At 51.7% G+C, this 13,281-nt stretch overlaps 1 protein-coding gene across 2 annotated transcripts in view; it reads right to left on the bottom strand.

Moving 5' to 3' along the window:
* KCNIP1 (potassium voltage-gated channel interacting protein 1) overlaps nt 1–11,771 on the bottom strand; it is a 355,999-nt gene extending 344,228 nt beyond the window's left edge. For both annotated transcript variants that reach the window (XM_060146550.1, XM_060146552.1), the window contains exon 1: nt 11,684–11,771. In XM_060146550.1, coding sequence (XP_060002533.1) covers nt 11,684–11,771 — 88 coding nt within the window. The remainder of the gene's footprint in view (nt 1–11,683) is intronic.
* Nucleotides 11,772–13,281: the final 1,510 nt, after the last annotated feature.

Genomic DNA, 13,281 nt, shown 5'->3' with positions numbered 1-13,281 from the left:
GCTATGACAGCCGGGTCTGGAAGTTTCGGGTATGCTCTAACATGGTGAGGACAGGCAGTGACACAGTGCAGTGAAAGCATAAATTTTATTGAAGGTATTGGGAAGAATTAAAAAATTAAAGATGTGTATTCAGGGAATGGTATTTTTATGGTCTGATTAAATATACATGCTTATTGAAGGTAAGGCAGACAATACGCTTCCTCTATCAAGAAGAACTTTAAAATATAACCATTGATCTTAACTAAAACCCAGGATATTTCACTTTATTTCTTTTCTGTTTTACTTTTTCTACCCACCTATCTATTCACAGATTGGAACCTCATTGTACTTATAGTTTTGTATCCTGATTTTTCACCTAATATTACGTCAATAGCATTTCTGCTTGTTATTAAGTAGTCCTCAAAATAATTTTTCAAAGGTTTAATATTATTGCATCAGATGGATGAACCAAAATTCAGTTAACCCACTATTTTTTGACTGAAGTTGAGATTGTCTTCAATTTTTCACTATTATAATGTGGTACCATGATGAACCCTGCTGAAGGGTCTTGGTGTACATCTCTGATGATCTGCTTAGAACAGACTTCTAGAAGTAGGGCTCTCTGGTCAAAGGGTTGTATGGACTATCTCTTTGTTTTGCCCTGGTGTGGAGGAGACAAGAGGGGAGAAGTGGAAAGAAATGCAGTCTGCGGGCTGCAGCAAAGCAGTGAGACGTGATGAGAGTTTGGACTTTGGGGACAGCACTGAGAATGGAAAGAGTGACAGACAAGAGAAACACCAGGGAGAACTAATCAATAGAACTCAGTGAGCAAAGATAATGGAAGGTACAAACTGGGGACACATACAGAGAAACAGTGAAGTCAGGAGAGAGAGGTCTGCTTTGCTTTTACGAGGGTTGAGTAGAGAGCACAGGAAGACATTCAAATCGAAGGACTTATGATCCATCCTCCCTCCCTCCCTTTCTTCCTTTCTCCATTCATCCCTCCATTGAGTCAGGATCATCGACACTTTGCTAAGGGGGTAAGTGTAGTTGGAAAGATGGACTTGGGAAGGCAGAATACAGAACCGGGGCCTTTAATGGGCACGCAGTACAGAGACTTTCAGGAAAGGAAAGTGGGTTCAGAGGCCCAGGTTCAAGGGCCAGCTTTGCCACCCACCAGGTGGTCTCCTCCTGGGCTTCTCGTCTGCCTGGTGGACCTCTCAGCTTCCCCTGAGGACTTACTATGTGCTGGGCCCTGTGCCAGGTGCTGGGGAAGCAGCAACGGCCAGGACAGTCCCTGCCCTTGTGAAGCTGCACTCTCAGGGCACAAGCCAGACCAGAAACAAATGAGTAAATGTGTGATGTAATTGCAGGAGGGTTATGCGGGAAAATGAGGCAGCGTTAGGTGGGAGGAAATGCCACTGTGCACAGCGGGGGCGACTGTAGACAGGAGGGGATCTGAATGAAGTGCGGGAGAGAGCCAGAGGAGAGCTGGCAGAGGGTGTCCAGACGGAGAGACAGTAACCGTCAGGACCCAGAGGCTGGAGGAGCTGGGGTTCCAGCAAAAACAACATGGCCTGGTGGCTGGGGTGCACTCCTGGAGGAGAATGCCACCAGAGCAGGAGGCCAGAAATGCAGGGACAGATCACGCAAAGGCTGCAGACCAGAGACGAAAGTCTACATTTGACTCTGAATGTGGGAAGAAACCACTGGAGACAGAGTTGTGAGCAAGGGGATTATGTCTTTTAAAAATATGGGAGTGGATGAATAGCAACGGTTGAATGGATTAAAAAAAAATGATGGTATATCCCTACTCTGGGGCATTATTCAGCCTTAGAAAGGAATGAAATTCTGAAACATGCTACAACATGGATAAACCTTGAAAACATTATGCTAAGTGAAATAAGTCAGACACAAAAGAGCAAATACGGTGTGGATCCTACTTACAGGAGGTACCTAGAACAGTCAGTTCATAGAGACAGAAAGTAGAAGGCTGGACAGGGGCTGGGAGCGTGAGGGTGGAGGGAATGGGGGATTCTTGTTTCATGGGGACAGAGTTTCAGTTTGGGAAGAAGAAGAGTTCTGTAGGTGGATGGTGGCGATGAGGGTTGCACAACAATGTGAAATGTAATCAATGCCACTGAATTGTACACCTCAAAAGGGTTAAAATGGTAAATTTTATGCTATGTATATTTATGACAATAGAAAGATATGCGAAAGGATGCTATGCAAAGAATTGTCTCGGGTGCATTACTTTCCTAGGGCTGCCTTAACAAAATACACAGACTGGGCAACTTAAACAGCAGAAATTTATTTTTTTCGTGGTTCTGGAGGCTGGAAGTCCAAGGTCAAGGTGCTGGCTTCTGGTGAGGCCTCTCTCCTCTGCTTGTAGATGGCCACTCTGTCCTTCTTGCTGTGTCCTCACATGGCCTTTTCTCTCTGTGTGCGTCTCTCCCTCTTCTTATAAGGACATCGGTCCTATTGGATCAGGCCTCCACCCTTAAGACCTCATTGAACCTTAATTTCCTTTTAAAAATCTTACCTCCAAATACAGTTACATCGAAGTTAGCACTTCAACTTATGAATCTGGGGGGACACAATTCAGTCCATCCCAGGGGTGATGCTGCTGAGGGATTTGACACAGAGTGTTCCTTTGGTACTGTATGGGATCTTCAGAGTCACAGCTCTGGCTTTGTGACCGTGGGCAAGTTATTCAACCTCTCCCAGCTCCAGGATGGGAATAACAAAAGTAGGTAACTCGCAGGGCCAGGGCTGGATGGACTGCAGTCCAATATGCCTGGTGTCTTAGGCGTATCCCAGGCTCCAAGGCACAGCGGGTTCCCAGCTGATGTTTACAGATAGCGAGCTGCAAGCCTGGGCTTGGCTCTGCTCGTCAAGCACAGATGGTTTGAAAAATGACACCCAAACTGGCTCAGGGTTAATCAAAAGATTACAGAAAGAAAATTGGGGTGGGCTAACCCCAGCCTCTCAGACACAAGCCGCAGAATCACATCTCCCTCCCTGATCCCTGCCCGATTACCTGCCTCTGCTTCTAAACCTGCTCATGCCAGCAAAAAGTGAAAATTGCTAGACTGGAATTACAATAGCCATGCTTGCTGGGTGGTATTTCATTTCTTTCCCCTCTGTGCAGTCTCAGCTGTCAGGCTAGTTCTCCCATATTTTTTTGTGGTTTGACTGGAGAAGGGGTGTTTGTGGATGATGGTCTGGGGTGTAATCTGGGGGGCACAGGTCTCAGCAGAATCTTCCAAGCTGTGCTGCTTCCGTCAGAATAGAGGCCTTGAAACCTTGATTTCTCAAATAAGAGCATGTGTCGCCTCTTGGTCAAGCTGCGGAAGAACCCGTTTTGTCTTTATTACTTTCCTATGCCGGATCTGAGTTTTAGAAATGAAGGGAGCGTCATATAGGAAGTAGAACTGGAACTTGGAGACAGACAGCCTGACTTCCAATTCTGACCCTGTCCCGAGCTGGCTGTGTGACCCAGAGCCAGGCCCTTCCCGTCCTGAAGCTCAGAACTTTTTATCTATAAATTGGGTTAACGAGAGCTCTCCACCTTCTAGGGTTCTTGTGTGTATTAAATAAAATTGTGTGTGCGGTGCTTAGAGCAAGGTCGGGCACAGAGCAGGTGCCATGCGTAGTGTTGCAATGATCGCTATAGAGTCTTAAAATTCCAAAACTGGAAGGGACGCTTGAAGCCAGAAACTCCCTCATTTTAGGGATGAAGAAACGAAGGCCCAGAGAAGGGGAGGATCTGGAATCGAAGGCCCCGCTCCCAATCTGCTGCTCTTTGTGGTTCTAAGACCACAAGAAGGAACACAATGGCTTCAAGAAGAGAGGACCATGGTTGGCTTTAAGTTCATGGTCCTCCTGCCCTCATCCCAACAGGAGGAAGGCTTCCTTCCGCCTCCAGACTCAGGAGTACAGGGATTGGGATCACTGGCAGTGGTAAACGTTCTCCCTCATGTCTCTTCCTGGGGTCCTAGCTTCCATGGCATCCAGATGGCCTGGGATGCCTGTACAAGTTTCTCATCTCTGCTTCTTCTGCACAACTCCCTGCCCTCCTGTGGGGCCCTCAGAGCCTGGGTCCTCCCTCCTGCCCTTCCAGTTGGGGAGCAGATGGACACTGAGGGGGAAGCCGACCTCCCCTCTGCACATCTGGCCAGCTGTAGTGGACGGGCAGCGAGGGCCATCCCACAGGGCACCGGAGAACTGGGGTGGAAAAATGGCCAGGCCCCTGGTCTTGCTTGCACTGATCCCTCATCTCATCAAGGTCACTGTGGCTGGTGGCTTCTGTCAAACTCTTGCAAATTCAGAACAGGGAGATGGGGCGTGGAGGCCTCTGAATCAGCCTGACAAAGCCCAGGCCTCAAAAAGGGACTCCAGTCTCACAGCCTGATGTTGCTGGGCAGGAAAAGTGATTCGTCATCATTTATTCAACATGCATCTGGTGCTCAAGGCATCACCAATAAGCCCCATGCAGTGAGCGCTCATGTTCTCACAGGGGCGAGGGGATGGCCAATAAAAACGAAAACCACTAAATGAAAAGGATAATTTCGGCTGTTGACAAGTTCCCGATTACGGAAGATGTAATTGAGAGTGACTGGGCGTGGAGGGGGCAACGTTGGAGGAGCCGTACGTCTAGAGAAGAGCCGGAAGAAGACTTGACTCATAGCCTTGTTTCTTTCGGCTCTGCCTCCTTTCTGTTGGCTATGAGTCCGAGGTTTAATTGCATGAAAAGAAGAGAAGGGTGGGAAGCTGACTTTTCCTGGGCAGCAGGTATGTGCTGGGTGCTGGGTATGCCACGTGCACCATCTCCTCGTAGCCCCATGAGGAGGGAATTACTGGCCCCATTTCCCAGGGGAGGACACAGACTCAAGGTGGGACATGGCTTGTCCCTGGCTATCCTGCCAGCAAGTGGCAGGATTTGAACCCAGGACTGTCTGGCTCCAGAGCTGTGCCCTTGCTTGCCCTGCATCTTCCTGCCATCCATGGCTGCCTCACATGACCACGTCCGCTCTCATGAATCAACAGCTGTCTGGGACTTGGGACTTGTGGTCCGATGAGAGAGGTGGTCTGGGGAAGATTCTGTGGCCTGGAAGATTCTGGAATCCTAAGAAGAAGGGGGAAGGTGAGGGTCACACTGGCAGGGCCAGGGACCTCTGGGCCTCCAAAGGCTGATGAAGACCTGATTTGATCCACTCCACCCTGTGTCTTTGTACTGCAGCCCTCCCGCCTGCCAGAGGGGCCCATTTCCAGCTACTTTTAATTTGGAACAAACCAGCCGGTCCCCCGTGGTCCTAGAGTTAATAGGATGTCTGTGCAGCAGGGCTAGGATAAGCAGCTGAACAAATTATTCCTGTCTGGTATTGGTGTCATTTGGAAGAAAGGACCAGTGGTCCCAGAGAGGGACAGCCTTGGCAGGTGACGGAGGTCCCACCTTCCTCTCTCTCCTCTGCTATGGGACTACAGGGACCCCAGAGAGCTCCTGGTCAGCAAAATGAATCAGGGGGTGATGGGTCTGCTACAGAGGGGCAAGGACAAGAGACCTGTAGGCTGGGATGAGGGCTACTGGACGTGGGAGAGCCAAAGCGAGCACACTGCCCACCCTGGCAGGTTCTGGCTTGGGACTGGAGAGGCAGGAATGGACCAGAATATTGGAACTTTCTGCCTATGACAAGGCACAAGCACTCAGAGGTTCCCAGTTGCAACCAGGGATGGGGCTGAGCTAACATGAGCCCGGTGCTCGCCTGAGTGGCCAGGAGAGCAAGCCAGCTGGGACCCGGGTTGGTGGGGACTCTAACCTCCCCAGCGAAGGGAAGTGCACACAAGCTGAGCTTCTCAGGAGGCAGGAGGTGCCCTCCTTCTGGCAGAGGGCACTGTCACATCTCACAGGTTCCAAGATCCCCAGAGTCAAGGTCATTGCTTTTTTTAGACAATTCTAGTAATTCCAGACTGCCTGGTGCCCTGAAACTTGTGTATTTCTCCACTGGCAAGACAACTTCTCACACTTGCCCTGTAAGGATGCAGAGCAGTGAGGGAGGGTCCCACATGGGCGAGGAGCTTGAGACAGCAGGTGTCTGGGCCCCAGCGCACCTGTCCCAGAGGTGACAGTGCCGCCAGGAGAGCACGCATGGGTCTGTCTTGCTGACCTTGGCCTGTGGGGTGTTCCCTTTCCCCATCAAGCTTATTCCTTAACCCAGGTCATGCCACATAACGGAATTTGTCCCAACCCCTTGCAAGATAGGTGGCTGCCCTGAAGCACCCCAGCAGGTACAACCATTTCTGACAAACCCACCTACAAAATTAGTGGGGAGCTGGTGGCACTCTGCCGTTGACAAGGTGGGGAGCAAAGCCCGCAGGGGCATCCTCTCCAGCCCCGTGGAGAGGCAAGCACCTGGTCTTGACCTCAGTAGAACTCAGGTTCTTCTCCAGCCCTGCCACTCATTGCCAGCTGGGCGACCTGGCTAAGCTGAAGGTCCGTTTCCTTAAAACAGTTAAAATGGAGATTGCAGTGCCTACTTCCAGGGTCAGGATGGGGCAAGGCAAGAGAGGTGCCTAGGGCATGCCGTTTAAGGAGCTCAGCTCCCTGCAAGTGCGGGGTCCCCTCTCGACGCTTGCTGCCAGCCTGTGACTTGTATTATCCTTGTTAAATTAGAAAACAGCCTTGCGTGGTTGATATTGCTATTATTGCCAATGATCAAGGAAGAACCTTGGTTTTGGGAGGTTGTGCAACTCACCCGAGCTCACACAGCTGGTGGACCACAGGGCTGGGACTCCAGCCCAGTCTGCCTGAGGGCAGAGCCCTCCCCACGTTCAAGGTCATTTTCTTGAGGCTCCTGAACAGCAGTCGGGGGGAGGCAAGAGGAACCGCTTGTCTCCGTTGGGTCGGAAGCTGAGGTCTTGCCTAGCACACAGAGAACCGACCTGGGCCGGGAGGGAGGGAGAGCTGGGGCTCCAGCGCAAGGTTCTTGAGACAAATCTTACACGGTCAGCACCGCCCCCCTGCCGACCCCGCCTTCCGACCCCGCAGCTACGCGGGTGGCCAGGACAACTAGAAGCTCTCCTGGATTGGATTTCTCCCTCCTGCTTTGCGTTGGCTTTGCCATCTGTGCCTGGGGTAATGGATGGGTCCCCAAAATGCAAAAGGAAATGGGCTTAAACCTCACCAGCCAGAGTGGAGCCTGCACAACTTCTGGCTCCCGCCGCCAGCCCCGGGGTCTCTGCCAGGGCTGGGGAGCTAGCTGCGCAGGAAGAGGCACGTTCCTCAGAGCCCGGTGTAACTGGGCATCCAAGGCAGGAGCTGAGCATCTGGTAAGCTCTTCGTTAGAGCAGGGGAGGGCCTGGCTCTGGGAGTCACACTCCTAACTCCTAATCAGGGAATCAGGTGTGGGAAGTGGCTCGTGTGTCAGTCTCTGCACTGGGTGGAGCCGTAGGAAAGCAAGTTCAGCGGAGGGGAAACAGCAAAAGTGCTAGAGACGAGAAGCTGCTCTCAGAGTCTGCGTCAGGGGCTCAAGGAACAAGCAGTGAGTGAGAAGTCTCTGCCTTAAGATGCTCACAGCCCCGAGAGTACCAGCTAATCACTGTAGCAGCCCCATGGAGCATTGCCTCAGGACTTATTATGCGGATATCTTTTTTTTTTTTAATTTTTATTGGAGTATAGTTGACTTACAATGTTGTGTGACTTTCCGCTGTACAACAAAGTGAATCAGTTGTACAAATACATATATCCACTCTTTTTTAGATGCCTTTCCCATATGGGCCATCACAGAGTATGGAGTAGAGTTCCCTGTGCTACACTGTAGGTCCTCATTAGCACAGGAAGCTTTACATGCACAATCTCATTAAGTCCCGTAAGGAGGCCATTTACGATTCCATTTTATAGATTAGGTACCTGAGGCCAGAGAGAGGTAAGGGACCTGGCGCGAGGCTCCCCAGCCAGTATGCAGAGAACCCAAGATGTCCTAGTCTGGCAACCAGTTGCCTTTGCCACTGCATAATTTGTTTGCAAACTTTTTTTAAGCTTTCTTTTTTTTTTTTTTTAACCTTTTAAAAACTCGTTTGTTAAATTTCAGAGAAGTCCAGTATGTGAAACAAATCAAAGTAGAGCTGAAGGGGCAGGAGTGAGGGTGCTAGGACACTCCCCCATCCCCAAAACACACACAACCTCCCCTCTTCTGACAATTTAAATGCCCTTCCCAAGACCCTAAGAAGCTCAGGCACGGTTCTGAATGATTTGTCTGGCTGGAGGCTCACCCTCTGACCATAGACTGAGCACCTCTGGGACAGGTGTGTGCACGGTGCTTCCTAGAAGCTCAGGCTACTACAAGCATCATCTCAGGGTGTCACGTAGCGCTGCTTCATTCATTTAATGCTATTGGTGGAGTACTCACTCTGGGCTGGGCACTGGAGGCGTAGCTCCGGCTACAGTGGTGAGGAAAATGCGCGTGGGCCCTGCCCTCACAGAGCTTAAGTCAAGTGGGGAAGACGGCCTTAAGCAAACATGTTCCTAAGAGAGACACGGATCACATATTGTGATCAGAGCTATGAAGGAAAAGGTCAAAGTCAAGGGGGAGGACCTGATCTCTGAAAAGGACCTCCATGAGAAATCTGGGCCACTGGCAGCTGAGAGCAGTGGAACGGGGGATTGCTGGCATCAGGGGGAGGTGGCCAGGACAGGAGCAGGCAGGACACAGAGGGGGTGTTCATGGGCCCACCCTGTTCCCCAGTTATTCCCAAGGCAGGTTAAGAAAGAATACATTGCCCCCAGGACCAGCAGGAGGTACCTGGTCCTATAGAATCTTTACATTCCTCAATCCTGAAAGGAACAAAGAGAAATACTTCTTCTAAAGGTTGGATTATTGCAAATCTAGGACTCAGTGTGATGAATAATGAATAAGTGAAATCACAACGGAAACCAGAAATCGTTAGGCAAATGTCACGTGTCCATGTAGGGTGTAATCTAAATTCACCTAGGGCCGGTCTATACATTAGAAAGACTGTTCTCCACTCTCCTGCTCAAGGCTTGACTCTGCTCTCTCGGTCATTTATTTTAAAAATATTTACTGAACACCTGGGTTGGGCAGCACACTGGCTTCCCAGCCTGTGCCTGGCACAGAGCCAGGGCTGTGTAAACTCTCGGTGCTCTCTGTGGAGCCAGGAGGCAGGATCGTGCCCTGATGCCTGCCGTGGGTCGCCTCTCACACGAGTCTGAGAAAACTCAGTGGTGAAGCAGGTCAGAAGGAGTCCAGGCGGCCACTCAGTCCCCGCTACCGGTCCCTGTGGAGCCCTTTCTGTGTCACACGGATCTTAGTCTTCCGGGATTCTGAGCAGAGAGAGGGGGCCGTCCTGACCCACTGGCTGGTTTCTCTGCAAAGGCTGACGCTCCAGTGCTGCTCCCTCTGGAGCACCAAGCTCCTTCCACCGCCCAGCCCTGGCCCTTCTGCTCGGCTCAGTTTAGATGCCACTTCTGCAGGAGCTTCTTCACCTGCTCAGGCTACTTTTCTCTATGCCCTTTGGCCCCCACGCCTCCCTCCTTCTCAGCACTCAGAGTGATGTCTCCGTGGGGTCTGTGTCTTTGGTCTGTGCTCCCACCGGAATGCACGTTTCTCGACGGAGGGCTCGAGTCCTATTCATCCATATGTCCAGCGTCTAATGAGTGTGGCGCAGAGCAGGTGCTCAGTAAATAAATGTCAAGGGGATAGTTGTGGGCAAACGTGCAGGCGAAAATATCCTCCTCCTCATTTATTCAAATAGCCATCCGCCCTTTCTCTGAATCTCTCTGTCTCTCTCTTACACACACACACACCCTCTTGCATACACTCTCTCTCCCTGACTGACCTCACCTACTCACACTCACCCACTCTTGAGGCATTATGTCCTTCTGTGATCTCTCTTCCCCTCTGATGCTGCCTGGAGTGTACAGACCTGCCTGCAGTCGGCTACATTACAGAGATTTTGACCCTGGGCAGGCAGAGGGGATGGCCTGGGTCACCCTCTCCAGACCTGTGCCCATCTCAGTCCCTGACCTCTTCTTCGTGTGGGGTCACTGCCACACACTCCGTAAAGGGATCCTGTGTCTCTGCTTCCCTGGATCCTTGAAACGGAGCTGGGAGGTAGATAGGTTAGCTTCATTTTACAGATGAGGAAACCGAGGCTCAGCGAGGCTGTGACTTGCACAGGGAGCGAAGCTGGAGTTGAGACCTAGGTTTCCTAAGTTCAGGCCAAAGCTCTTTCCATTGCATTTCTGGGAAGCAGAGACTGGGATAGGATGCTGTCCCTCACCCATCACCCCCTGAGATCCCGGGATCCTTGATGAGAGGATTGAATGGGGGAACCCTGCACTATCCCCTAAGCCCTCTGCTCTCTCCGCCTCACCTCAGTCTGTCCCACTTGGAGCCCCTAATAATTCTGCCTGGCAGCCTGACCCTTAGCATCGGGCCTTCAACCCACCTGAGCTTCCTGGAGGGGCAGCGCCCTATTTCAGAAGTGCAATGGGAACAGAACAGGAGCTATGAAAGGGCCAGAGAAAGGAAGTAAGCCAAATCTCACCATTCCTTCTCCCATACCCACCTTACAATTTCACCATGCTGGACCTGCCGGGCAGCCGGGGACCTGAACCAGGTCATTAGAGATAGCCATACACAGTCCTCATCTTCTCTCATTGTCATTTAAAAAAATCCCCGATCAAGAGTATGTGGGCCTCCCTCCTTCCCCAAATACCCTGCCTGCCACTTCCAGTGCATCTCCCCCAAAGACTCTTTCCTCCTGAACGAAGGGCATGAATATTTAAAGACACTTTTTCAGCCAGTGCAGCCACATCACGCCGCTGCTCCCTCTTTAAATTTTATCTCCAGAAAGTTTGCCAGAGTGTCTCTGAGTCCCTCATACTCCTTGGTACAGAGTGTAACATGGGGCCCCAGAGGCAGGGACGTCCCTGAGAAGTTAGCCTCCCCTCTGCATCCTGGGGCTGAAATGCACACATGCAGTCCTAGTTCCGGTCCACAACCATCCCTTCTGGGCTACCCAGGCAGTCAGACCTGAAAACTCCCTGCCACGCCTGCTCCTGGGGAATGGGCATAGGTAGGAGATGCAGAGAGACAGGGGTCCAAAAAAAGCAAAGAAACGATGAACAAAGACCCAGAAACGCAAGACCCTGGAACCCCGTGAGAGGAAGCTCTTGGCTCCTGACATCAGACCCAGAGCTGATATAGACCCTGTATTCACCAGTGCACGGTGGCTTCCAGCCCCGAGCCACCTCCTGCTGGCGCCCCCTCCAGCCTCTCTGTTCTGCAGAATTACTCACAGCCCACTGCATCAAATCTCTCTTTTATCACAAGGCACAACACTCTGTGGATAACTTCTTGAAACTCTAGTCATGCTAAGCTGCTTCTAGTGCTCTGGGAAGGGTTCTGTCCCTCTGCCCGCCTGTAACCAATCAGCCACACACCGCCAAACCCATTTCCAAAGTTCCAGGCAATTACAGCCGGCTGAACTCCCTGGCCTGGTGCCCGCCTGCTTGCAGCCAGGACCCAGGTTGTCAGCAACCCTGAAATCCAGCCCCCGATTTCTCCCCAGCTTCCTCTGAGACCCAGGCGCACGGGAATGGCCACACTTAACCGCACCGAGGCACTCTGACCAGCCAGACCGCACCAATACAGAAAACGAGGGTCAAGGCCAGGCTCCCTACCTTTGCTGAGGGTCCCAGTGATGAGCTTAAAGATGGTCCGAGCAAATTTCACGAACCCAAGCTTGCATCTTTTGGAGCAGCCGCTCATGGTGGCAGAGGGAAGGCAGGCTCTGTTGTCGGCACCCAGAAGGAAAGGCACCCACCTTGCGTGCCCCTGGAACTTGGAGCCTGCCTGGGCGAACCCTGAGAGAAGGACGCACCCCAGAAGCTACGGGAACAGCACAGCTGCCTCTGCAGTGAGTCCGGCTTCTGCATCCAGAGAGCCTGCAGGGCACGATATCTGCTCCCTTCCTTCCTCCCTCCCTCCACTCCCTCCCGCCGTCCACCCAAGTCCTCGCCACAGGAGGATCTCAGGATGTCAGGGCTGGGGCAGCACTGCCAGGGCACAGGGCGCTCTGAGGGGACGGAGGAGGAGGGTGAAGCTGAGCAGCGTGGGGAGGGAGAAGCTGGAGCTTTCCCAGGCTTTGCTGACTGTCTTTCTTACATGGCAGTGGTAATGTAGCAATTAATACTCGAGTCAGAAGGGAGGGGACTGCTACGCAAAAACACTCCACTCCACAGCCTCCCGGTTCACTCTCCCGCTCTTTCCTTCCTGGTTAATCTAATAGATCAATTTTCTGTGCCGTGCCTTGATCGGGATCTGGGAGGACTTCCCTCCAGAGTAGGAGACCACTGCTTTGCGCTCAGTGGAAAGTTTGCAGGTAGCTTCTGAGCGGCCTGGTTTGCATCACGGAGAAGTTGGGCTGAGTGGGGAGCCCTGGGGGAGCTGGCTTGTGCAGCTCTCTGGCACCAGCAGCAGAGGCTGTCTGCCTCCGTTTATTTGGAAAGTCAATGACTCTGCTGCTTCCCGGCTCCAGGTGCCCCGCCCTCCACCCCAACACACACCCACTCAAAGTCGGGGGGTTCAACTCCAGCTCCCACCCCTACAGAGCAGCTAAGAGTCTGTGCTCTCTCATCAGGATAGCAGAGGAGTGCAATTAGGGCTTTTCTTGATGAAGAAAGTACTCCTCGGAGATGCCATAAAGGAATGACCGAAATTCAAACAATCTGACTACAGTACAATACTCTTAGAAGTAAAACTGCATGGTAGTATGCAAATATGAACCCCAACTATTGCTTAATAAAAAGTCTGGCTGCTGTTCAGTAGCATGGACCATGTGGGTTGCCTGGAACGTCAGGGGGACATCTCATCCCACCCTCTACACAGGGCCGTGAACCTCCCCCATGACATCCCCACTTTACTTTCCCTGGTGATTTAAAGGGTCCCCATGGGCCATCACCATGGGTACCACCCACCAATGCACCGTGGTTCCATTTGAACAGCAGATATGAAGTCCACCTGGCATTGAACTAAGCCATGCCCTGGGAATGTCTTTCTCTTTCTCTCCATCGGCTTGTCTATTATCTGTTTCTCTGGGATGTTTGAGAGCACTAGATTGCTTAAGAGCCAGAGAAGGGAGACCACCTGTTGATAAAATGCCACATATGCCAGAACTCATGCTTCGTGTCTAGTTTCTTCCCCATCTTCTGCGAGTCATGTGGAAATGAATCTTGAAACGAACCTCAGCCCTCAGGTCACCAACAAATTTCAATTCCAC

Source organism: Lagenorhynchus albirostris, chromosome 3 (assembly GCF_949774975.1).
Source record: "Lagenorhynchus albirostris chromosome 3, mLagAlb1.1, whole genome shotgun sequence".
NCBI classification, from domain to species: Eukaryota; Metazoa; Chordata; class Mammalia; order Artiodactyla; family Delphinidae; genus Lagenorhynchus; species Lagenorhynchus albirostris.
Note: the sequence above shows the minus strand (reverse complement) of the source record. Positions and strands in the feature narration are given on the sequence as shown.